A 27,379-nucleotide genomic window follows, 5' to 3' on the forward strand; every position below is an offset into this window, starting at 1 on the left:
ACTGCAGCAATAATCTAACAAAATTACAAGAACTTGACAAAATCAAATTAAACTGTATTCCTTATTTAATTTATTATATGGCACTTCACTTTATCACTCAAATTTCTTTTCAACCACTTGTGCTGAAGAAAGGAATAAATTATGTGTCAAAGACAGATCAAGACGATGGATATTACGATTACAGGCATGGGATGAGCACTAAACCTGTACAGGTCATACAGTGCCTGGCAGACTGGAAGGCATTCAGGCTTGATTCAAGGAATTGGAGCACAGGTCCAATATCTCATATCAAAAGCCTCCTCAGCAGCATCAAGAAACCTTCCTTGAGGGAAAGAGGATGGATAATGTCTTTATGGCTTTATTTATAAGCTCTTAGCTTGTAAATAAAGTTAGGAATCCTTAACCTAACCTTGTAAAATCCTGTGTAATAACAAAAGACACACACACACACATGCACACGCATGCATGCACACACACGCATGCATGCACGCACACACACACGTGCACAGACACACGCACACACAGTTTATCTTACTGTGATTTCAAGGAATACATGATTTATACATCACTAAGAAAATTGGCTACATACAGCATTATACTTAATAACAAATTTATAACCCTCTTAAAATGACTTCATTTGGGTAAGATGAGACTTCCAGTTTTTGCAGCAAATTAAAGATTAACTGAACTCCAACAACGTTATCATTGTCAGTGCATTACCAAAGTTAATCATTGTTAGTGCAGTGCCAAAGTTATCACTTCAGTGCAGTGCCAAAGCTATCATTGTTAGTGCAGTGCCCAAGTTACCACTGTCAGTGTAGTGCCAGTTATCGCTGTCAGTGTAGTACCAAAGTTATCATTGTCAGTGCAGTGCCAAAGTTACCATTGTTAGTGCAGTGCCAGTTATCACTATCAGTGAAGTGCCAAAGTTAAAATTGTTAGTGCAGTACAAAATCTACCATTGTCAGTGCAGTGCCAAAGTTACCACTGTCAATGCAGTGCCAAAGGTACTACTGTCAGTGTGGTGTCACCTTGAAAAACAATGTATGCCACAAGGTCAGCATTGCTTGGCACTACTGTGGAAAAATACACAAATGCAGTATACTGTGATACTATACTGACTATGTTTCTTCAACACAGCGGATTTTATCAAGTCACCCACTGTGTGGGCAAAACGTAGTCAATACAGGATCACATTGTACTGAATTTGCATTTATTTTTCCCTCCTGATGGTATTTTATACTATTTACCTCCATGTGTGAGCATGCTGGTTAGGAGTGAATGGAGACTAATGTTTTTTGGGACATAATGAGCTGTTGGAGTGTGAGCAGGGTAATGTTTTGTGAAGGGGATCAGGGAAACTGGTTAGCCAGATTTGAGTCCTGGAGGTGGGAAGTACAATACTTCCACTTTAAAAGGAGGGGTTTGGGATACTGGCATCTGAACTGTCATATCTGGGTACCTCTGCAAATACAGTGATTATGTGTGAATGATGGTGAAAGTGTTTTTTTTTTTTTTTTTTTTTTTTTGAGGGGGGGGGTCGCCCTGCTTCGGTGGGAGACAGCCAACGTGTTGAAAAAAAAAATCTACACTGTCAATACTGTACAGAAAATACTGCAGAGTACATTGTACTCACAAGCGGTAAACAAGCCTGCATAAGATATCAACTAAATAATATTGCAATCTGAATTTCACTGTGGTGTGCAGAATTAAACCTTGTAACAATGAAAGGATTTAACACTGGAAATTAATAGTATAGATACACCACTGAATATACGACAGACTTTCTAGCAGAGTACAAGCCTAGAGACTTTCTAGTACAATACAAGCCGAGAAACGTTCTAGTCGAGTACAAGCCTAGAGAGACTTTCTAGCAGGGTACAAGCCTAGAGACTTTTTAGCAGAAAAGTTATTTTTAAACTTACATGATGTAATGGAGGAGTCATGTATGGCATCTCTTCATTGGCTGGTGTTCGTCCTGAGATAGCCAAGGCTGCCTGAATTTCTGTAGATGGTGGCCGATCTGAGACAGTTCCTATGCTGTGCGGGGAAGTTGGTGAGGGTACAGACCCAGTCATAGACGATCTAGCATTGAGATGTGGTGATCGCGGTGAGGATGGCCCCTTACCCGAGGATGCAGAAGTAATTGAAGTTGTCATCAGACCACTGTCTGGAGGACCAGCACCAGACACTGACTCCTCTTCCAGATCAAAGCGTTTCTCTGGTACTGGAGGAGCAGGTTCATAGCCTCCTTCTGAGTCCCATCCAGAACTGTTGAGACAAAATGATTACCTCTGTCATATGCTTCATAAATTTCAAATCATTATTTAATAATTTTGTTAGATGTACTATACATTTCATTTTTTATGTAATGCTGCAGACCTTGAAGCAACATCATAAAACTATATAACTGTCTCATAGTTACACTAAACACTGACAAACTCTTATCTAGTATTGCCATATTGTGTTAAGATTCAATACATTGTCTAAACAATGACAGAAAATGTGGTTCACTCTCTCCCATGCACATCTACATAACCAAAGTGTGTATAATTCAAGATTTTAGGACCAAAAGTTTTCAGAGAGAGAGAGAAAAAAAATAGGATACTACTTTTCAAAGGTTGAAATTTTGGCAGAGTGAAGGCCTACCACACACCAAATTCCTACTTTTTTGGTGCATCAAGGTATCATCCACACTCAGTAATAAGATTCCACTTTAAATATACAAATACAGTGGAACCTCGGTTTTCATCTTTAATTCGTCTCAGAGAGTCCGACGAAAACTGAAGCAATATTTCCCATAAGAAATAATGCAAATCCAATTAATCCATTCCAGACGCCCAAAAATATTAACAAAAAATACATTTTACAGAGAACAACTATTGTTTTATATACAGAAAACAATGAGAAATAAACACAGAGCACTAATGAAATGAATAAATGAACATTTAAATCACTTTTACCTTTATTGAAGACTCTTGTTGGCGTATGGAAGACGGCAAAGAAGGGAGAGAGAGGAGAGGTTACCTCTACCACCATCACTACCACCCTCTACCACCCTTTACCACCATTACAACCACTACCACCCTCTACTACCATCACAACCACTACCACCCTCAACCACCATCACTACCACCCTCTACCACCATCACTACCACCCTCTACCACCATCACAACCACTACCACCCTCTACCACCATCACAACCACTACGACCCTCTACTATCATCACAACCACTACCACCCTCTACCACCATCACAACCACACACTACCACCCTCTACCACCATCACTACCATCCTCTACCATCATCACTACCACCCTCTACCACCATCATTACTATCCTCTACCACCATCACAACCACTACCACCCTCTACCACCAGGTAATAACACAGGTTCTTACTGGTTTTTGGGAAGCACAATATGTTCACCAATACTCTGAGCACTGAAACACCCCCAAACCATGAGCGAGTCTGGGTGTTTGGTGGTTCCACAGGTGCAGCATGGGTCTAGCGCAGGGGTGGGCAACCTTTTTAAGTGTGCATGGCAAAGTAGGCTATATCTTTGATACAAAAACTCTGGAAACACATGGGGACTATTTCTCCACTTTTCTTTGAAAGCATACGTGATAAATGTCGCAATTTTTTGTGTTTTTTGAGATGAGACCAGAGATTAGCGTGCCGGAAAGAAGTCGTTGGCATGCCAGATTTGGGATGCATGCTAAAGGTTGCCCACCCCTGGTCTAGCAGGTCACTACTTCTAGGCCAGTACACGTCCCCCATGGTACTTCAGACCACTGGTGAGGATTCCAGTGAAGATATCTCTTTGCATAATCCAGCCTACATTTTTTCTGTGGCTTGGAGAGGATCAGTTTCTTGACCTGGCAGTGACTACTGTAGCCCAGTTCTGACACACATCTGTTAACAGTTCTTACAAACACCTCTGAGAAGATGTGGGTTCTTTTCTTTCAATTCTCTAGCAGTTATCTTAGGTGTACACTCTAACTGCTTCTTTAACACAGTTAAGATACGAACAGATGTCTTCTTCGAGGAACCAGGCCAAGGTTTGGCAGACGATAACTCGACACTGCCACCAGCCTTGAAACACAGCACCCAGTTTGCCACTGAACACTCACACACACCAACATTCTCCACTATTTCTTTTGTTTGGTGCCCAGCTTTGTGAAGCTCTATGATTTGAGCTATAGTTTCAGGTGTTAAAGACTTCCTTTTTACCCATAATTAAACATGTATAGCCCCAAAACCAAAGGGAACACCGGACAAAAGATGGGCCGGATGAGAGACAAAAGTGCAGCACTTCCTCTCACCAAGGCAGCCACGTGAGCACTGAGGAGTCACTGTGGAGTGTGGCGGCAGGCTGTAACATCATGCTAACAGCTACTACTCGGCAGAATTCGCTGATGAAAAAAGACCCCCCTGTATGGTAGGCCTTTGATTTTTCATCATGGCATTATGCCAGGGCGTTCACCCGGCATAATGTGGTGGCTAGCACTGTACATTCACGAATGTGCTGATATTCTTTATACAATTATTACAATATTGCATAACAGTAAATCTTCTATTTTTTGGTGTGGATAAAAATCCTTTGTGAATAAAAAATCAAACTAGAATTTCATATGTAAAGCCTGGAAATGTAACTAATAAACAAAGGAAATGTTATTTTAGTGCCAGGAATGCCTGCATTGTTTATTCTGAACCCCATATTGAAAATGGAATATTTTGAACTTTGTGTGAAATTTCCCAAATTATTAATTTCTGATCACTTTATTGGGTAGTTGAAATAAGACAATTGGGCAGTTTCTTGTGTTCAATCGATAAAATAGAAGTGATACTAGCAAAATAGCTAAAAATTTGGTTGACTGGAATAATGTAATTGACCTAAAATAGAAGTCAAAGTGGGCAAAATCGCTGATGCATAAATATAGCTGATGCAGCAAAATTCGCAATAGCATAATTTCATCAATTTTCCATCAAATTTTGTACTTTTTGTTTTATTACCTTCAGAAAAAGATTCTCTACCATTTCATAAGAAGAAATATTTTTTTTTTAAATTCTTGGACCCTGTGGACAAGGTGTAGAACTACAAGACAGGCCCTCAAAGGGTTAAATCTACATTTCTTGACTAATCTCTACCAGAGAAACATGGATGTGAGTATGTCCTGCTTGGCTTAGCCTAACCTGGTCTGCCCTACCCTGCATTGCCCTCCTGTGCCCTACACTCCATGTATGTATGCATACCAGCCTGCCTGTCTGCTGGCCTGCCTTTGATCATTGAACCTAAGCCTTGGGAAGGTTTAAAAATAGGTTGGACAAATATATGAGAAAGGGAGGTTGAATTGGAGTAGGACCTGCCTAGGCCTACTGCACTGCTCTAGTCATAAGTCATATAGTTGAGTGCAAAACAATCACATGGGGAAGTTCAGTGACAGATCTAGGCCTTTTGTGTTACAAGCAAAACACTTTTTTTCAAGAATACAATAGTGGAAAGGAATGGAGATCATCCCAGGTAGGTGTCTATGGAGGCATCCTACGCCTACACATACACACACACGTACACAAACACACAGGCCATCTTCACCAAGGTAGGGTGACTTGAAAAAGAAAAACTTTCAGCATCATTCACACTATCACTGTTTTGCCAGAGGTGCATAGATACTACAGTTCAGATATTCCTCCAAACAGCAAATATCCCAAACCCCTCCTTTAGAGTACAGACACTGTACTTCCCACCTCCAGGACTCAAGTCTGGCTAACCAGTCTTCCTGAATTCTTTCACAAAATGTTACCATGCTCACACTCCAACAGCCCATCAGGTCCCAAAAACCATTTGCCTGCCTACCTACCAACCTACACACACACCTTAGTAAGGAATTGTTCAAGACACTGTACACTGTGTATGTCAGGCCCATACTGGAGTATGCAGCACCAGTTTGGAGCCCACACCTGGTCAAGCACATCAAGAAATTAGAGAAAGTACAAAGATTTGCAACAAAGCTAGTTCCGGAGCTCAGGGAAATGTCCTATGAAGAAAGGTTGAGGGAAATCGGACTGGCGACACTGGAGGACAGAAGGGTCAAAGGAGACATGATAACGACATACAAAATACTGCGTGGAATAGATAAGATGGATAGAGACAGGATGTTCCAGAGAGGGGACACAGAAACAAGGGGTCACAATTGAAAGCTGAAGACTCAGACGAGTCACGGATGTTAGGAAGTATTTCTTCAATCATAGAGTCATCAGGAAGTGGAATAGCCTAGCAAGTGATGTAGTGGAGGCAGGAACCATACATAGCTTTAAGACAAGGTATGACAAAGCTCAGGGAGCAGAGAGAGAGAGGACCTAGTAACGATCAGTGAAGAGGTGGGGCCAGGAGCTGAGTCTCAACCCCAGCAACCACAATTAGGTGAGTGTACACACACACGTGCACACACACACATGTGCAGACACACACACGCACGTGCACACGCACACGTGCACACACACACACATGCACACACACACACATGCGCACACACACACGTACGCACACACACATGCACACACACACACACACACACACACACACACACACACACACAGTGTAGTGGGTCACAAGCGCCAGGCTCCGAGAATCTTAGTGCATTTAGGGCGTGTTTTAGCAGCTAGAAGCAACCAGTGTTAGTGATAACGTCAGTGAACAACCCTACAAGTGATAACCAGTGTATTAGCAAACATAAATAAAGTGAAGGCGAGAGAAAGCCTGAAATTATACAACAAAATTTCAAAGCGCCAGTCGTTGAGGCCTAGTTGGCACCTGTTGCCACATTGTTACACATATACAAAGTACAAATCGAGTGACTAAAGAGAAAAGACCAAATAGAATTAAGAGAGGCATAAAGTGATAACCAGTGTATTAGCAAACATAAATAAAGTGAAGGCGAGAGAAAGCCTGAAATTATACAACAAAATTTCAAAGCGCCAGTCGTTGAGGCCTAGTTGGCACCTGTTGCCACATTGTTACACATATACAAAGTACAAATCGAGTGACTAAAGAGAAAAGACCAAATAGAATTAAGAGAGGGTGGGTAACGACAAAATGTGATGTAGCACACAGAGTGAACAAGCTAGCCAGAAAGGGGATATATATATATATACATACATATACATAAATATATATAAGCAGAGGTGGTGGCAGCAGTAGGCCTGAGGGAGTAGCGCCGCCATAACAGGCTGGGTGTCATCACAAATAAGTAGTGTACTTACCCAAAGTGAAGTGTAAATTATAAAAGTAGCAGTATACAAGTGATAAGTGTGGTAAATGAGGACTCAAAAGGACAACGAGATAAGAATAGCGAAGAAGCCAGCGGCGGAAGGGCGAGGTGCACGAGTCATCGTACAGCAAGCATCGTACAGCAAGCATCGTACAGCGAGCATCGTACATCAGGCATCTGGATGGACGTCCCCTCTGACCAGTAACGTACAAATCACCTGTTTTGTGGTTGGCGGGGAGTCTGAGTGATAGAGCCGGCCCAGCGGTCACTGGTAACTCGATATCTAAACCCTGCTCCAGAGCGATTATCATACACACAACACCTAGCAGTAGTAGGAAGATAAACTTTGTAGGAGTAAGGATTAAGCAGGAGGATTAAGTCGTGGCTAATGGGACTACAGCCCTGACAACAGTTTCGAGAGATAATGGTCTAGGACACAAAGACAGTACAATCTGAAAAGCAAGTACTGGGTACACATGTAGTAACTAGGTGAAAGAATGACTTGTTAACACACGCTAGTATTATAATTATTAGAACTACTTTCAGTGTTAATGGTATCTCATTAGTATTACGGATACACAGAAGTGAATTGTATTTCTGGGACATATAAACAACTGACGTGCTCACACACACACACACGCGCGCACACACATACACACTCGGGGCCAGGAGCTGGGTCTCGACCCCGAAACCACAACTAGGTGAGTACACACAGCTGATCCTTGGAATTTGACTGCCTCCCCCACAGACATCTTACCTTTTCCCTCCCTCGCGTTTCTCTCTCTCATAGCCTTCTTCCCTCCTTTCTCCCTCTCTCTCTCTTTCTCTCCCTCTCTTTCTCCCTCTCTCTACCCTTTCTCTCCCCCCTCACATTTCTCTCCCTCCCCCTTGGTCTTATCCCTCACCCCCATACTCTCTCCTCTCTCTCCCTCTTTCTACCCTTTCTCTCTCCTCTCTCTCCCTCTTTCTACCCTCTCTCTCTCTCCCCCACACCCTCTCCCTCCTCTAGCCTTCTGTCTGTGGTAATAAAAAGTAAAAAAAAAAAAAAAAAAAAAAAAAAAAAAAGGGTGGCCTTAGAGGACGGAAACCCAGAGATCTGGTGGACGAACCAGGGAGGAAAGACTGGGAGCTAGAGCTCCAAAAAAGGGAGGAAGAGTGGGGAAGGAAGATAGTAGAGCTTGGTAAGAAAATGGAGGAGCGGATAGCTGAAGAGTGCAGGAAGTGGGAAGTACAGGTCTTAGCAGCAGAAGCTAGGATACAGTGCTTAGAAGAGAAACTGCAAAGCCTGAAACAGATTAGAGACACAAATGACAATTCAGGTGTGACATCAGGAAATTCAAAGTCAGGCGCAGACAAGGGGATGGTAAGCAACAACGGAGACATGCCGAACATGAAGGCCCTATCAGACCCACGTGGGGCCAGGGAAAAGACGACGAGCACACTAAGATCAAACGACAGGTCCGAAGACAATGAAGGTATGCTATATGCAGAGATTCTAACAGCCAACTGCAGTAGCAAGGGACAGCTGGTCAGGAAAGACAGTCCACTGAGAATAGAAGTTTCAGATATGACAGGGACTGAAGGCAAGAACATGTCAATGGAAGGAAATAAAATGCCTCAGAGGACGCAGATGGAGACTCAGTGGGAGGAGGAAAGGGCGAGGTCAGTTTTTGTGTACGGGCTCCAAGAAGCCAAGGGGGCCAACTTTGAAGAAATAAAACAGGAGGAGAAAAAAATGATTGAAGGCATCATGAAAACAATAGGGGAGGGCAATATGACCCAGGTGACAAATTTTCAGAGAATTGGGTGGTTTGCGAGTGGAAGGATACGGCCTGTCAGAGTAACTTTCAAGGAAGAATGAGTTCGAACCAGGATTCTGCAAGAGAAAGCAAGACTGAGGGACAAAGAGGGGTACCAGAGAGTATACCTCGACCGCGACAGAACACAAGAAGAAAGGACTACACTGAAAGAGAGGGTACAGAGACGCAAGGAGGAACGAGAAGCAATGAAAATGAGCAGGACCCAGACACAGGAGGAAGGGCAAACACACCCCACAGAATCTCCCACCAAAAGACTCCACCCGCGACATTCCCAACGCAACTGAGCAACCTATACTACAACCCACTCACTGTTCCCTCTGCCACCAATCCCCATATCACAAACCTCACCCCAACAGCTGTCCCTTATGGGCATTCTGACCCCACCCCCATCAACACAAACCCCACCTACACCACAGCCCCATATAGGCCCCCACCAAGGCTCTCGCTCCCCCAACCCCAATATTCTTGCATGACCACAATGATAGAAAAGAAACTAAAGGTTTGGTACACAAACGCGGATGGAATAATGAATAAACATGAGGAGTGGAATGAAAGAATCAGTGAAAAATCCCCCAGACATCATAGCAGTCAAAGAAACAAAACTCGCTGAGACAATAACAGACACAATCTTCCCAACAGGATATCAGATCCTGAGGAAAGATAGAAGGAGTAGAGGGGGAGGAGGGGTTGCACTGCTCATAAAACACCGATGGGGATTTGAGGAAATGGAAGGCATGGACATGATTGGAGAAAGAGACTACATTGTAGGTACAATTCAGTCCGGAGAACATAAAGTAGTCATTGGAGTGATGTATAACCCACCACAGAACTGCAGGAGGCCAAGAGAGGAGTACGAAGAAAACAACAGGGTGATGGTGGACACACTGGCTGAGGTGGCAAGAAGAGCTCACTCGAGCAGAGCAAAGTTACTGGTAATGGGCGATTTCAACCACAGGGAGATCGACTGGGAAAACCTGGAGCCACATGGGGGTCCCGAAACATGGAGAGCCAAGATGATGGATGTGGTACTTGGAAACCTCATGCATCAACATGTCAGGGACACAACCAGAGAGAGAGGGGAGGATGAGCCAGCAAGACTGGATCTTGTGTTCACCCTGAGCAGTTCAGACATTGAGGACATCACTTATGAGAGGCCCCTTGGAGCTAGCGATCATGTGGTTCTGAGTTTTGACTATATAGTAGAGTTACAAGTGGAGAAGGTAACAGGAACTGAAGGGGACAGGCCAAACTATAAAAGGGGGGACTACACAGGTATGAGAAACTTCCTGCAGGAGGTTCAGTGGGACAGAGAAATGGTAGGAAAATCAGTAAACGAGATGATGGAATATGTGGCAACAAAGTGCAAGGAGGCAGAGGAAAGTTTTGTTCCCAAGGGAAACGGAAATAATAGGAAGACCAAAACGAGCCCTTGGTTTACCCGAAGGTGTAGGGAGGCAAAAACTAAGTGCAACAGAGAATGGAAAAGGTACAGGAGGCATAGGACCCAGGAAAACAAGGAGATTAGTAGAAGAGCCAGAAACGAGTATGCACAGATAAGGAGGGAGGCCCAGCGACAGTATGAAAACGACATAGCATCGAAAGTCAAATCTGACCCGAAACTGCTGTATAGCCACATTAGGAGGAAGACAACAGTCAAGGACCAGGTGATAAGGCTGAGGAAAGAAGGTGGAGAACTCACAAGAAACGATCAAGAGGTATGTGAGGAGCTAAACAAGAGATTTAAGGAAGTATTTACAGTAGAGACAGGAAGGACTCTGGGGGGACAGACCAGACGGGGACACCAGCAAGGAATACACCAACAAGTGTTGGACGACATACATACAGATGAGGAGGAGGTGAAGAAACTGCTAAGGGACATCGATACCTCAAAGGCAATGGGACCAGACAACATCTCCCCGTGGGTCCTTAGAGAGGGAGCAGATATGTTGTGCATGCCACTTACCACAATCTTCAACACATCCCTGGAAACTGGGCAACTACCTGAGGTATGGAAGACGGCAAATGTAGTTCCCATTTTAAAAAAAAGGAGACAGAAAAGAGGCACTAAACTATAGACCTGTGTCATTGACGTGTATAGTATGCAAAATTATGGAGAAGATTATCAGGAGGAGAGTGGTGGAGCACCTGGAACGGAACAGGAGTATAAATGCCAACCAGCACGGATTCACGGAAGGCAAATCCTGTGTCACAAACCTTCTGGAGTTTTATGATAAAATAACAGAAGTAAGACAAGAGAGTGAGGGGTGGGTTGATTGCATCTTCTTGGACTGCAAGAAGGCCTTTGACACAGTTCCTCACAAGAGATTAGTGCAGAAGCTAGAGCATCAGGCGCATATAACAGGAAGGGCACTGCAATGGATCAGAGAATACCTGACAGGGAGGCAACAACGAGTCATGGTACATAATGATGTATCACAGTGGGCACCTGTGACGAGCGGGGTCCCACAGGGGTCGGTCCTAGGACCAGTGCTATTTTTGGTATATGTGAACGACATGACGGAAGGGTTAGACTCAGAAGTGTCCCTGTTTGCAGATGATGTGAAGTTAATGAGGAGAATTAAATCTGATGAGGACCAGGCAGGACTTCAAAGAGACCTGGACAGACTGGACACCTGGTCCAGCAAATGGCTTCTCGAATTTAATCCTGCCAAATGCAAAGTCATGAAGATGGGGGAGGGGCACAGAAGACCACAGACAGAGTATAGGCTAGGTGGCCAAAGACTGCAAACCTCACTCAAGGAGAAAGATCTTGGGGTGAGTATAACACCGAGCATGTCTCCGGAAGCACACATCAATCAGATAACTGCTGCAGCATATGGGCGCCTGGCAAACCTGAGAACAGCATTCCGATACCTTAGTAAGGAATCATTCAAGACACTGTACACCGTGTATGTCAGGCCCATAATGGAGTATGCAGCACCTGTTTGGAACCCGCACTTGATAAAGCACGTCAAGAAACTAGAGAAAGTACAAAGGTTTGCGACAAGGTTAGTTCCGGAGCTAAGGGGAATGTCCTATGAGGAAAGATTAAGGGAAATCGGCCTGACCACACTGGAGGACAGGAGGGTCAGGGGAGACATGATAACGACATATAAAATACTGCGTGAAATAGACAAGGTGGACAAAGACAGGATGTTCCAGGGAGGGGACATAGAAACACGAGGCCACAATTGGAAGTTGAAGACACAAATGAGTCAGAGAGATAGTAGGAAGTATTTCTTCAGTCATAGAGTTGTAAGGCAGTGGAATAGCCTAGAAAATGACGTAGTGGAGGCAGGAACCATACACAGTTTTAAGACGAGGTTTGATAAAGCTCATGGAGCGGGGAGAGAGAGGGCCTAGTAGCAACCGGTGAAGAGGCGGGGCCAGGAGCTAGGACTCGACCCCTGCAACCACAAATAGGTGAGTACAAATAGGTGAGTACACACACACACACACACACACACACACACACACACACACACACACACACACACACACACACACACACACACACACACACACACACACACACTCACACTCTTGCTGGATGTCCAAGCCCCTTGCACACAAAACCTGCTTTTCCCACTCCCTCCAACCTTTCCTAGAACGACCCATTCCCTGCCTTCTCTCCCCTACAGATTTATATATACTCCAAGTCACCCTATTTTGTTCCAGCCTCTCTAAATGTCTGCACCACCCCAACAATCCTCTGGAGAATACTTTTAGTAACCCTCCTCCTCCTTAACTCCAAGGTATGAATTCTCTGCATAATATTTGCACCACACAGTGCCCTCAGACATGTTATCTCCACTGCCTCCAGCCTTCTCCTTACTGCAACATTCACAACCCATGCTTTACACCCACATAAGAGCATCGGTATCATTATACTCTTGTACATTTCCCTTTTTACCTTCAGGAATAATGTTTATTGTCTCCACAGATTCCTCAATGCACCACCCACCTTTTCCCTCGTCACTTCTAAGGCTCACCTCATCTTTCACAGACCCATCTGTTGACAAGTCCACACCCAAACATCTGAACATATTCACTTCCTCCATACTCTCTCCCTCCACTCTCATATCCAATCTTTCATTACCTAAATTTATTACTGCCCTCATCATCTTGCTCTTTCCTCTGTTCATTTTTAATTTCCTTCTTTTACATACCTTCCCAAATTCATCCACCAACCTTTGCAACTTTTTTTCAGAATCTCCCAAAAGCAGTGTCACCAGCAATAAAGCAGCAGTGACAACTCCTACTTTGTGTTAGATTCTTTATCTTTTAATCCCACACCTCTTCCCATCTCCTGAACATTCACTTTTCTTGCAACCCAATCTTTAAATATATCAGACAACAATGGTTCCATCATACATCCCTGTCTAAGGTCTACTTTTACTGGAAATTATTCTCCCTCTCTCCTACATAGCCTAACCTAAGCCTCACTGTCCTCGTAAAAACTCTTAACTGTTTTCAGCATCCTTACCGACTCCCTCACTACTCTGTTATTCTCAGTATACTTTCCCTCTGTATATTGCTTCTACACTGTACAAAACCTTTCATGTGCCAACTTTTTTTCCCTGACTGCCTTCTTTACTTCATCATTCCACCAATCTCTCCTCTTTCCTCTCACACTCATCCTCCTATGCCCTCAAATGTCTGATGCACACACTAACAAAGTGACAAGACATTCCAGCAGGATGCCACTACCAGTGGTATCAAAACTGAAAAATGTTGAACATGGGCTATCACTGAGGTTATCTGTAATTCCTCAATCACTTGCAACCACATCCATCTCAAAGTCACTAAACTCAGGGTCAACATCACTTTCCTTAAAGTCATGTTAATACGACATGGCATTAGTGAGTCCCTGGGGTTTGCCACGTTGTTTGCTGTAGCTGATGCTCAATTAAACTGGTGCTCCCATAAGGCACTATGTGATCCCATATTTTTTTTACTATGGCACACACTGAATGTGGAGACACATTCTGCACTGCCTGGATGTGACAATTTAACCTTTTGACTGTTTCTGACGTATAAATACGTCTTATGAGCCAATGTTTCTGACGTATTTATACGCACAAATTCTAGCGGCTTCAAATCAAGCGGGAAAGGCCTGGTAGGCCTACATGAGAGAGAATGGGTCTCAGTGGTCGGTGTGCACCCTGTGAAAAAAATCTGGGACCCAGCGGTGCATTGTGGGAACGCCATGTTGTTAGTCCATTTTCACCATGCCTCTCGGTAAGAAGTTCCTCACTCCTCGGCGGATTGGAGGTCTTTTGTTCCCAAGTGATAGCTCTAACAGTGATGAAAATGTCAGTGACAGTGAATTCCAGGGTTTTGAAGTGAGTGTTACCGGAAAAAGTGCCCAGGGTAACGTAATTAGTGATGAAAACCCAGATGACCCACAACCTTCCACCTCTGGTGCTGGGCCGGCTTGTTCACGTCCACGTTCGCCTGTACCAGGACGAAAGAGGAAACTATTTGGTCGTGTACAACACCAAGATGTTAGCAGTGATAGTGATAGTGATTTCAAGGTCACTGAAAGAAGTTCTAGTGAGAGTGAATATTCCCCAGTGAAGCAGCAGTATGTACGACATAGCATGTGGTCTGGTAGTGTTTCATATGTTGTTCCAAGGGGAAGGAGAAACTCTGGGAGCACATCCCATGGCCCTACACCACGACCTGATAGTGAAGATGACGATATTGTAACGATGGGTATGAATGATGTGAGTGATGGAGCAGGCAGTGGTGGTGATAGTGAGGGTGGCATGGCCCATGTGGCACCATCACCGGGCCACGCTACTACCCACGCTGCTGACTCTGCACAACAACCAGCCTCACCCTACCCCACACTCCCACAACCTGCACCACCACAACCTGCACAACTACAACCATGGTACAATATCCAGACCCCACCAGCAGACCGCATCTGGGATTGGCAGGATGATGACGAGTTTGTTCCCAGTCCCCATGACTTTGATGAAACACAAAGTGGAATAAAGCCATCTTGTCCACTTGGGAACAATGCCAGTGAACTGGACTGCTTTGAGTTATTCTTCGATGAACCCCTGATGGACATCATTGTCAGGGAAACAAACACATACTCTGATTACACCATGGCAAATATAATTCTCTCACCAAAATCACAGCTACACAAGTGGAAGGAGACAACTGTGGCAGAGATGTACCTGTTTTTTGCCACAATAATGCTTATGCCACATGTGTATAAGCACACTGTCACCACATACTGGGCAACAGAATGCCTGATTTCAACTCCAGGTTTTAGTGACATTACAGGTGTCAATCATTTCCTGATACTGTTACGTATGTTACACTTTTCAGACAAAACCAGGCCTGATAGAAGCGACAGGTTATATAAGATCAGAAATGTGTTTATATACCTGAAACAAAAGTGCTGCATGTATTTTTATCCCTTCAGGAAGCTTGTTATTGATGAGTCCTTGATTTTATTCAAAGGAAGACTCTCATTCAAGCAATATATACCAAGCAAGAGGAAATGCTTTGGTATAAAGCTATTTGTACTGTGTGATTGCAGAAGTGGTCTAGTTTTGGATATCATTGTGTACACTGGCAGTAATACTTTGAGAGATACCATGAAGTTATTGGGTATCTCTGGTGATGTGGTTCGAACAATGATGGAACCATATCTTGGTAAGGGGCATATGTTATTTACTGATAACTGGTACACAAGCCCCTTACTCAGTGATTTCTTGCGAGTGAACTTGACAGACGTGTGTGGCACAGTGCGTCGTAATCGTAAACATATGCCAAGGTTCGACGCTGGCACTCGCAGAGGTGAGGTGCAAGCCTTTGCTGCCAATGACATCATGGCATTTCGGTGGCATGACAAACGTGATGTCACATTGTTGACATCAGTTCACAGAAATGAAATGGTACACAGTGGCAGGCACAACAGAGACACCAATGAATCCATTCTAAAGCCTGCAGCTGTCATGGACTACAACCTCAATATGCGCTCAGTGGACAAATGTGACATGCAGATTGGGTTTGCAGACTGTGTACGCAAGAGTTATAAGTGGTATATAAAACTTTTTTTCCATCTTGTTGATATCTCTATGCTAAATGCTTATAACATATACAAGTTGAAGACCAACAAAACACCAAAATATGGTGAATTTTGCCTGTCAGTAATCAGACAAATAATTGCAAAGTACCAAGGAGCAACTCCTGCAATAGACCAGCGCCCACACACGTCATCTCGTTTCAGGCCTGGTGATCATTACCCAATACAACTGCTTCCTACTACTGCCAAGAAAAATGCTCAGAAGAGGTGTTATGTATGCATGCATACCACAAAACGCCCACAAACACGCAGAGACACTCGTTTTATGTGTGAGGAGTGTGAAGTGCCCCTCTGCATATACCCATGTTTCAAAGAGTTCCACAAGCTGCAGCAGTTCTAGGAACGTGTTTAGTGACTGTACATATGTATATATATTATGGAACAATAGTAATAAACATTGTTTTGTATTGTTTGTTTGTGTAAACAAAGTGTATACACAAACTAAGTGGTAAAGTTTGTTCTGTTATTGTGTTGTAAACAATGAGTGTATATTTGAAGAATGCGCCTTACATTGGTCTCACAGGCCACATAAGTTACCTGGAACAGAAAAATATTGAAAAATGCAAGAAACCTTTGAATTAGAGTAAATAAAAGAATACCGGGTGGGCGGCAGTCGCCGCTGTTGCCGTACGCACGTCACTTTCTGCAAACTTTGCGGCTCTATATCTCGGTAAGTACTGATGGCAAAAAAATTTTTTTAGGCTTAAAACACTCACAAAAATATTCCTAACATTTTCATAAGAAAAAATTATTTTTTTTTTCGAATATTTGGCGACATAGAATGACAGTTTCAGAGAGGGGCCTGAAACAGAAAGGGTTAAAGGTTAAATCATTATCAATATACTGTATTAATTTAATTCCAATAAGGATCCTGAAAAACCTTTAATTAAATTATACTGCTTGTCCACTGGATGCTGTATACATTTTACACTTACACACACTCAATTTTCAGACATTTTGATAGGTCATATATGGTATTTGTAACATAATTAAATGTTAAATGGACTTCAAACCACGGAGTGCATATCAGTTACTATCGCTGATTTTTGCTCGGTTTGAAATAGAAAAATTGTCTTTTTTACAATTCTGTCAGATTTATTGATATTTTACCATTAAAAAACAATTAAAAAAAAAAATGCTATTTTATCAGAATGTTTTGATAATTTAAAATAAAGCAGGTAAAAAACAGTAAATGGTATTGTTCAAAACATAATTTGACTATAAAGCCTCTCCTCACTTAACGACGGAGTTCCGTTCCTAGGACCACGTCAGTAAACGAATTCGTTGCTAAGCAAGGAGCATACTATAATGGTAGTGGGTTTGTGTCAACCATCTTTGATACTGCTTTCATGTCACCTTTGCACCATTTATAACATTTTCAGTATAATTTTAAATGTTTATACAATAGTGTACTGTATATTGTAATAAACAGAATAGAAGAAATCTGCTCTAATATACATTACTTAGGCATGCAAATTGGTCAAAGAGCTTGTCATAAGTCCAAGTAGTCGGTAAATGAGTTCGTCGCTAAGTGAGGAGAGGCTGTATGTGAAAAGGGAAACTTAAGGCTGTACAAATTTGCATTTTGCTATGCCTAGTTTGAGTTATAAACTGCATATATTCAAGACTAATTATGCCTTGGTCTAAAATTCTCTATCTACCTTGAAGATAGCTAATCAGGCCATCAACTGTGATGTCTGGTCTGAGACTGGACTGCGAGGTCGATCACCGCCAGAACCATCTTAAGGTAAACATAAGGTAAGGTACAACATGCCTTTAATACTAGCAAATGAAAGTCATCACTAACCTCTTGTCTTTGGTAATGGCTTTAGGATCATCGTAATTATCAGTGTCCGTTTCTGGATCCTCAGAATCATCACGGACTACCTTTGCATATGGATGATCCTCTGAAAATAATAAGTACAGGTATTTGCACATCTCCATATTTATAAATAAATATGGTGTAAATGATAATGGGAGCCCTTTGATTGAACTTTGTATAGAAAGGGGTTTAGTTATAGGTAATACATATTTTAAGAAAAAGAGGATAAATAAGTATACAAGATATGATGTAGGGCGAAATGACAGTAGTTTGTTGGATTATGTATTGGTAGATAAAAGACTGTTGAGTAGACTTCAGGATGTACATGTTTATAGAGGGGCCACAGATATATCAGATCACTTTCTAGTTGTAGCTACACTGAGAGTAAAAGGTAGATGGGATACAAGGAGAATAGAAGCATCAGGGAAGAGAGAGGTGAAGGTTTATAAACTAAAAGAGGAGGCAGTTAGGGTAAGATATAAACAGCTATTGGAGGATAGATGGGCTAATGAGAGCATAGGCAATGGGGTTGAAGAGGTATGGGGTAGGTTTAAAAATGTAGTGTTAGAGTGTTCAGCAGAAGTTTGTGGTTACAGGAAAGTGGGTGCAGGAGGGAAGAGGAGCGATTGGTGGAATGATGATGTAAAGAGAGTAGTAAGGGAGAAAAAGTTAGCATATGAGAAGTTTTTACAAAGTAGAAGTGATGCAAGGAGGGAAGAGTATATGGAGAAAAAGAGAGAGGTTAAGAGAGTGGTGAAGCAATGTAAAAAGAGAGCAAATGGGAGAGTGGGTGAGATGTTATCAACAAATTTTGTTGAAAATAAGAAAAAGTTTTGGAGTGAGATTAACAAGTTAAGAAAGCCTAGAGAACAAATGGATTTGTCAGTTAAAAATAGGAGAGGAGAGTTATTAAATGGAGAGTTAGAGGTATTGGGAAGATGGAGGGAATATTTTGAGGAATTGTTAAATGTTGATGAAGATAGGGAAGCTGTGATTTCGTGTATAGGGCAAGGAGGAATAACATCTTGTAGGAGTGAGGAAGAGCCAGTTGTGAGTGTGGGGGAAGTTCGTGAGGCAGTAGGTAAAATGAAAGGGGGTAAGGCAGCCGGGATTGATGGGATAAAGATAGAAATGTTTATTAAAAGCAGGTGGGGATATAGTTTTGGAGTGGTTGGTGCAATTATTTAATAAATGTATAGAAGAGGGTAAGGTACCTAGGGATTGGCAGAGAGCATGCATAGTTCCTTTGTATAAAGGCAAAGGGGATAAAAGAGAGTGCAAAAATTATAGGGGGATAAGTCTGTTGAGTATACCTGGTAAAGTGTATGGTAGAGTTATAATTGAAAGAATTAAGAGTAAGACGGAGAATAGGATAGCAGATGAACAAGGAGGCTTTAGGAAAGGTAGGGGGTGTGTGGACCAGGTGTTTACAGTGAAACATATAAGTGAACAGTATTTAGATAAGGCTAAAGAGGTCTTTGTGGCATTTATGGATTTGGAAAAGGCGTATGACAGGGTGGATAGGGGGGCAATGTGGCAGATGTTGCAAGTGTATGGTGTAGGAGGTAGGTTACTGAAAGCAGTGAAGAGTTTTTACGAGGATAGTGAGGCTCAAGGTAGAGTATGTAGGAAAGAGGGAAATTTTTTCCCAGTAAAAGTAGGCCTTAGACAAGGATGTGTGATGTCACCGTGGTTGTTTAATATATCTATAGATGGGGTTGTAAGAGAAGTAAATGCGAGGGTCTTGGCAAGAGGCGTGGAGTTAAAAGATAAAGAATCACACACAAAGGGGGAGTTGTCACAGCTGCTCTTTGCTGATGACACTGTGCTCTTGGGAGATTCTGAAGAGAAGTTGCAGAGATTGGTGGATGAATTTGGTAGGGTGTGCAAAAGAAGAAAATTAAAGGTGAATACAGGAAAGAGTAAGGTTATGAGGATACCAAAAAGATTAGGTGATGAAAGATTGGATATCAGATTGGAGGGAGAGAGTATGGAGGAGGTGAACGTATTCAGATATTTGGGAGTGGACGTGTCAGTGGATGGGTCTATGAAAGATGAGGTGAATCATAGAATTGATGAGGGTAAAAGAGTGAGTGGTGCACTTAGGAGTCTGTGGAGACAAAGAACTTTGTCCTTGGAGGCAAAGAGGGGAATGTATGAGAGTATAGTTTTACCAACGCTCTTATATGGGTGTGAAGCGTGGGTGATGAATGTTGCAGCGAGGAGAAGGCTGGAGGCAGTGGAGATGTCATGTCTGAGGGCAATGTGTGGTGTGAATATAATGCAGAGAATTCATAGTTTGGAAGTTAGGAGGAGGTGCGGGATTACCAAAACTGTTGTCCAGAGGGCTGAGGAAGGGTTGTTGAGGTGGTTTGGACATGTAGAGAGAATGGAGCGAAACAGAATGACTTCAAGAGTGTATCAGTCTGTAGTGGAAGGAAGGCGGGGTAGGGGTCGGCCTAGGAAAGGTTGGAGGGAGGGGGTAAAGGAGGTTTTGTGTGCGAGGGGCTTGGACTTCCAGCGGGCATGCGTGAGCGTGTTTGATAGGAGTGAATGGAGACAAATGGTTTTTAATACTTGACGTGCTGTTGGAGTGTGAGCAAAGTAACATTTATGAAGGGATTCAGGGAAACCGGCAGGCCGGACTTGAGTCCTGGAGATGGGAAGTACAGTGCCTGCACTCTGAAGGAGGGGTGTTAATGTTGGAGTTTAAAAACTGTAGTGTAAAGCACCCTTCTGGCAAGACAGTGATGGAGTGAATGATGGTGAAAGTTTTTCTTTTTCGGGCCACCCTGCCTTGGTGGGAATCGGCCAGTGTGATAATAAATAAAAAAAAAATAAAAATTATCTAGAAATTACAAAAAATGAAACTTGGAATCAGGTAGTTTATGTCTAGTGGAAAAATGAAGTATTATTGGTAAACTTTTGTATAAATTAATGTAGGTTAATTTATGTTAACCTAACTTTACCCAGCTTAAATTTTGTAAAGGCTTAGTTTGGGGTAGAAATCAATGAACTGTAATGAGTGGGAAAATGTGTCCTAGTTGAAGGAGAAGCTGAAGATGTATCCATCTGACATCTAATTAACTACACAACCCAAAACTGCTTTAGCATGGAGGAAACTTAGTTCTTAATACAACTCTTACTCTCTCTCAGTTTTTTTCAGAGCAAGTGTCTTCCAACCCCATGGAAATGAGAAATAAGGTAGTAATGAGGATTCATATTTCAACATTTCTTAGACACTTTATTTGAGACTTATTAACAAAGCATTTGAAGCTTACTCTTTGGTAGTTTGACATGAGCATATGGATGATTCTTCTTCACTTTGGCATATGGGTGAGCTGCAGTCCCTATCCCTGATACTGCAGTACTATCTGTGTGTGGTGGAGCAGCAGAAGTGTCTGTTGGTGATGTATGTGCTGGGTCCCGGATGATAGCTGCTCGACCATCAGGTCCTATAGCACCAGCAGGAAGAACCTGAACCCCTCCAATAACTTTTCCTATGCCACTTCCACCAGCTGAAATCCAAGTAAATATTATTAAAAATTTTGTTCAGAAATCAAGTATTTCACTATTTAATTAAATTATAACACCGGCTACATTTTTTAATTATAATTAGCCCAATTTTGTGTCCTCTTAAAATGTATGGGAGTACAGGCAGGCCCCACTTTACAGCACTTCACTAATGCAGCAGTTTTCAATTACACCCATTCTTCATATATTCCAACTTCCTACAATGAATATATTCACAACTCACTATAAGCTAAAGACAAAATTATTTTAAGGCAAGTAATGTGTGTACTGTATATGCATTTTTTAAACCTAGCTCTATAGCTCGCTTAATATATGATAGTGTAAACACTTTCACCATCATTCACTTCATCACTGTTTTGCTACAGGCACACAGATACTACAGTTCAGATACTTCTCCAAACTGCAGATATCTCTACCCCTCTTTCAGGGTGCAGGTACTGTACTTCCTATTTCCAGAACTTAAGTCCGGCTAACCACTTTTCCTGAATTCCTTAACGAATGTTGCCTTGCTCACACTCCAAGTCCCAAAAACCGTTTTCCTCCACTCATTCGTATCTAACACATTCACATATACCTGCTGGATGTCCAAGCCTGTCACACACACAACCTCCTTAACCCCTTCCCTCCAACCTTTCCAAGAGTAACCCCTACCCTGCCTTCCCCCCACTATAGATTTATACACCCTCCAAGCCATCCAATATTGCTCCACCTCAACATCTCCTCCTCAAACCTCTGGATAATACTTTTAGTAACTTCACACCTCCTCCTAATCTCCCAGCTACGAATTCTTTGAATAATATTTACACCACACATTGCCCTCAAACACAACATCTCCACTGCCTCCACCCTACTCCTTGCTGCAACGTTCACAATTCACGTTTCACATCAATATAAGTGTGTTGGTACCACTATACTCTATACATTCCCTTCTTTGCCTCCCTGGTTAATATTCTTTGTCTCCACAGATGCCTCTATACACCACCCATCTTTTTCCCTTCAACAATTCTATGGTTTACCTCGTCTTTCACATGCCCATCCGGTGACATGCCCATTCCCAAATATCTGAACACATTCACTTCCTCTAATCTGATATCCAATTTTTCATTACCTAACTCGTTTGATACTCTCATCACCTTACTCTTATCTATGTTCGCCTTCAACTTCCCACCTTTACACATTTTTTTTTTTTAACACATCGGCCATTTCCCACCAAGGAAGGGTGACCCAAAAAAGAAAGAAAAAACTTTCATTATCATTCAACACTTTCACCATCACTCATACATACTCACTGTTTTTGCAAAGGCTCTCAGATACGACAGTTTATATGTCCCTCCAAACTGCCAATATCCTCCCCCCCTTCAAAGTGCAGGAATTGTATTGCCCATTTCCAGGACTCAAGTCCGGCTTTAGTTTGAAAACGACCTTAGCCCTTTGAGGGTCCAGATCCCCAATCTGAAAATTCCCCACAGGCTCTAAGAATTAAAAAAAAAAAAAAAAAAATATTTTTTCTTATGAAATGGTAGAGAATATTTTTCTGAAGGTAATAGAAAAAAAATTGAGATTTGACCAAAACCTGAGGAAATTACACTCTTTCAAATTTTGCTGTGTCAGTCATAGTTACGCATCTGCGATTTTTGCCCACTTTGAGTCCTATTTTTGGTCAATTACTTAGTTCCATTAGACCAAATTCTTAGCTATTTCACTAGTATGTGTTCCATTTTATCTACTGAGCACAAGAGACTGCCCAATCAACTATTTCAACTACTCAATAAAGTGATCAGAAATTAGTAATTTGGTCAATTTCACACAAAGTTCAAAATATTCCAATTTCAAAACAGGGTCCAGAATAAACAATGCAGGCATTCCTGACACACACAAAAATCCTGTTAATTAGTTATGTTTCCTTACTTTACAGATTAATTCCATTTTGATTTTTTATTCACATAAAAAATTTATATTTACACTAAAAAATAGAAGATTTACTGTTATGCAATATTGTAATACAGTGGTACCTCGAGTTACGAACTTAATTCATTCCAGAAGGTTGTTCGATTGCTGATACCGAACAAATTTGTTCCCATAAGGAATAATGTAAATTAGACTAGTATGTTTCAGACCCCAAAAATACACTTACAAAAGCACTTACAAAAGTACACTTGCAAAATTGTTCGAGTCGGGAGCTGTTCGAAACTCGAGGTGCCACTGTAATTGTATAAATAATATCAGTGATTCATGAACACACATTAGACCCACCAGCTGATGTGTATTGGAAGTGTGATGTGATTTAGCCACCTCAGTTTCATCCAACTGGGCTTAGTAGACCCACATTAATATCCCCTCATAGTTTTAAAAAGCTTCAAGAAAGAACTAACAGAGGAAATTATACTGCAGTTATTTTTAGTAGTACAGAACAATAGTGAAAAAAAGGGGAGGTAAATTTAGCAAGTGCTTTTTCTATATATTTATGACTTCATCTTGTCACGAACTAATGTTCAAATATGTAACCCTCACATTATACAAGGTTTTACTGTATTATCTTATTCAAGTATCTATGAACGGACTCAGGGAAACCAGTTAACAGGGCCCCTTCCCCCCAAAATATAGATTATTCAATATACAGTGTGTCACAAAAGCAATCAATAGGGGTAGATGGATAAAAAAAAAAAGCAATACAATTCTCAGCACAATCTAAAAAATCTACAGAAGCAGAACAACAGAGTTTAGTTCCTTTCTTCAGTGGCATATCTGCTATGCCAATGGGTATTTAAAAGAGCAAAAACAAAAGATTTTGTAAATCCACTGACCATCATTGGCTTCCCCTACAGCTGCATAAAGATCTGAGGAGTGCTGTGATTGTGTGCGTTCTACATTACACTCGACTGATGAAGGATCAGGCTGAGCACTAAGGGGAATTGCAGGCAGTTCACGCTTCAGTGTACACCTATGAATAGAAAGCATGCAAGAATAATGAATTAAAAATCTATCTAAATTAAGTGATAAAAAAATGGATTTGTAGAATCTCAATGGTAACAGAGGAACATTAATTAATGTTATCTTAGAAAAAGTGATTCACAAACAACCCATACTGAACCATTAAGTCAAAAGTGAGTGAGACACTAGAGAGTAAAGCAGAAGACAAGTCAGTGAAGAACGGCAAAGGGGAAGAGGATGGGAGGATAGGAAAGGAAAGTTTAAAGAGAGATGCGGTGAAAAAAATACCAGAAATCACGTCAGGAAATGAGTTTAGCATTAGTAAGTGTATAAAGTCATCACCCATTTTTAAATCAATATGAAAAAAAAATTGTTTAAAAAGGCACTTAAATTGGTAGACTTCTCACTCAAAATCTGAAGTAGGAGAATAAATAATTTTTTAAGCTGCTTAAAACCTAGACAGTGGACCCTCCCTTTTTGGTGGGCTCTGTTTTCGTGAATTTCAGTTATCGCCGACTTTTTTTGTAAAAATATTGGCTCAGTTTTCGTTACTTTCCTCCACTCTCATTGGTGGTACAGTACCTGTCTGAGAGCCGCACACACACAAAGTTTCCCACACACGCATTCTGAGGCAGTGTCGCTTTGTTTCTCTGTGAGTGAACATTATCTTGTAAGGCCATAGGAAACATTTCGTAAAAATTCATTGTTTTTTGCACCTTTTATTCTGTGTGACTGCTAAATAAGCCACCATGGGCCCAAAGAAAGCTGCTAGTGCCAGCCCGTTGAGAGAGAAAATGAAAAAAACAATAGAATTCAAGAAAAAACTTGTAGCAAAGTATCAAAGTGGAGAAGGAAGAGAGAGGGGAGAATGTGCCTTCTTCAGTGATTCTACGATATGAGCGATGCTAAAGCAGCAGGAGTCGACAAAGGCTATAATGCCAGCTAGCAATAAAATGTAGCAATAACAGTGTAGCAAATAAGTTAAGCAATTAACCCTTTCAGGGTCCAGACCCAAAATCTGAGATGTGTCCACAGGGTCCAAGAATTTCAAAAAAAAAAATGCTATTTTTTCTTATGAAATGGTAGAGAATTTTTTTCTGAAGGTAATAAAACAAAAAGTACGAAATTTGATGGAAAATTCACAAAATTACACTCTCACGAATTTTGATCGTGTCAGTGATATTTATGCATCGCCGATTTGCCGATGAGTAAATTACATTATTCCAGTTGACCAAATTCTTAGCCACTTCACTGGGACTACTTCTATTTTATCAACTGAGCACAAGAAATCACCAAGTCAACTGTTTCAACTACCCAATAAAGTGATTGGAAATTCGAAATTTGGCCAATTTAACACAAAGTTCAAAACATTCCCATTTCAAAATAGGGTCCAGAATAAACAATGCAGTCATTCCTGGCACTAAATTAACATTTCCTCTGTTCATCAGTTACATTTTTAGGCTTTACAAATGAATTCCATTTTAATTTTTTATTCATATAATGAATTTTTATTCAAACCAAAAAATAGAAGATTTACTGTTATGCAATATTGTAATAATTGTATAAATGATATCAGCGCATTTGTGAATGCACATAAGACCCACCAGCTGACATCTATTGAATGAGTGATGTGATTTGTTTACTCTTGAACACTGGCAAAAAATTTAACATTTCTGCTACTTTGAGCTCAGTTTCAAGCCATTTTCAGTAATAAAACCAATCAAAATCATATCTATTTCTGTAATATATCTTCCATTCTATCAAAAGAGACCAAGAAATCGCAAATACAACTATAAAAAACCTACAATATAACACCCCAAAGTCGCTGTTTTAATTGAAAATTACGGTCTCATTTTTTCCTCATTATGCACTGTGTGCATAATGTGTTTTATGTGGTACACACTTACCATATAGATGTATTCTCTCATATCTAAGCCCAAATTTACTGCTCACAGCTTATCTGAGTGAGCTGAGCTCATGGCGTAGAACTACGGTTTGGACCCAGAACTCAAAGCCGTAGAACTACGGCACGGACCCTGAAAGAGTTAAGCAACAGAAAAAGAACAACACGAAACTGACTCCTCCAATGTTATTGGAGGTATATAGGGTCACTGACAAACATACGCCGCCCCGCCTATCTTTCACCACCCTAAACCAACGCCAGCATCTCCAAGGTACAATAAGTGTAAATATTTCTTATTTATAAAGTGTGAATATTTCTTATTTATAAATTATGTACATTGTTTGTGTGAATAGTGTTGGTGGCTTCTGCTGTGGCCTACACTACCACTAATATGTATGGTTTCTCTCAGTGGCCCTTATAAACCCAACACCACCACCATCAATACCCTCACATACGTAATGACATATTTTATTCATTCTAAAGTATATACAGTGGACTCTCGCCTAACGATAGTAATCCGTTCCTGAGAGCTCAATGTTAGGCGAAATTATCTTTAGGCGAATTAATTTTCCCCATAAGAAATAATGGAAATCAAATTAATCCGTTCCTGACACCCCAAAGTATGAAAAAAAAAAAAATTACCACATGAAATATTAATTTTAATACAAACAAACTGAAGACATGCACAGTTACATGACACTTACCTTTATTGAAGCTCTGGTGATGATTGATGGGATGGGAGGAGGGGAGAGTGCGGATGGTGTAAATGTTAAGAAGGGGAATCCCCTTCCCTTCTTCTTTTAATGCCACTAGGACCAGCTTGAGAGTCACTGGACCTCTGTCACGCAACATATCTGTCCATAGAGGCCTGTACCTCCCGTTCCTTTATGACATTCCTAAAGTGTTTCACAACATTGTCAGTGTAATAGTCAGTGTAATTCTTAAATCTCTCAAACCAACCTTTGCTGGCCTTAAATTCACTCACATCAC

At 41.4% G+C, this 27,379-nt stretch overlaps 1 protein-coding gene across 1 annotated transcript in view; it reads right to left on the bottom strand.

Moving 5' to 3' along the window:
• The window catches only part of LOC128696475 (uncharacterized), a 144,178-nt gene that overhangs the window by 68,414 nt on the left and 48,385 nt on the right, over positions 1 to 27,379 (bottom strand). Inside the window, exons 4-7 of the mRNA XM_070094746.1 lie at positions 24,360 to 24,496; positions 21,303 to 21,539; positions 18,007 to 18,106; positions 1,926 to 2,271 (exon numbers count right to left, since the gene is read on the bottom strand). Of these exons, the coding sequence (XP_069950847.1) occupies positions 1,926 to 2,271; positions 18,007 to 18,106; positions 21,303 to 21,539; positions 24,360 to 24,496 (820 nt within the window). The remainder of the gene's footprint in view (positions 1 to 1,925; positions 2,272 to 18,006; positions 18,107 to 21,302; positions 21,540 to 24,359; positions 24,497 to 27,379) is intronic.

The sequence above is a fragment of the Cherax quadricarinatus genome, chromosome 47, assembly GCF_038502225.1.
Source record: "Cherax quadricarinatus isolate ZL_2023a chromosome 47, ASM3850222v1, whole genome shotgun sequence".
Lineage (NCBI taxonomy): Eukaryota > Metazoa > Arthropoda > Malacostraca > Decapoda > Parastacidae > Cherax > Cherax quadricarinatus.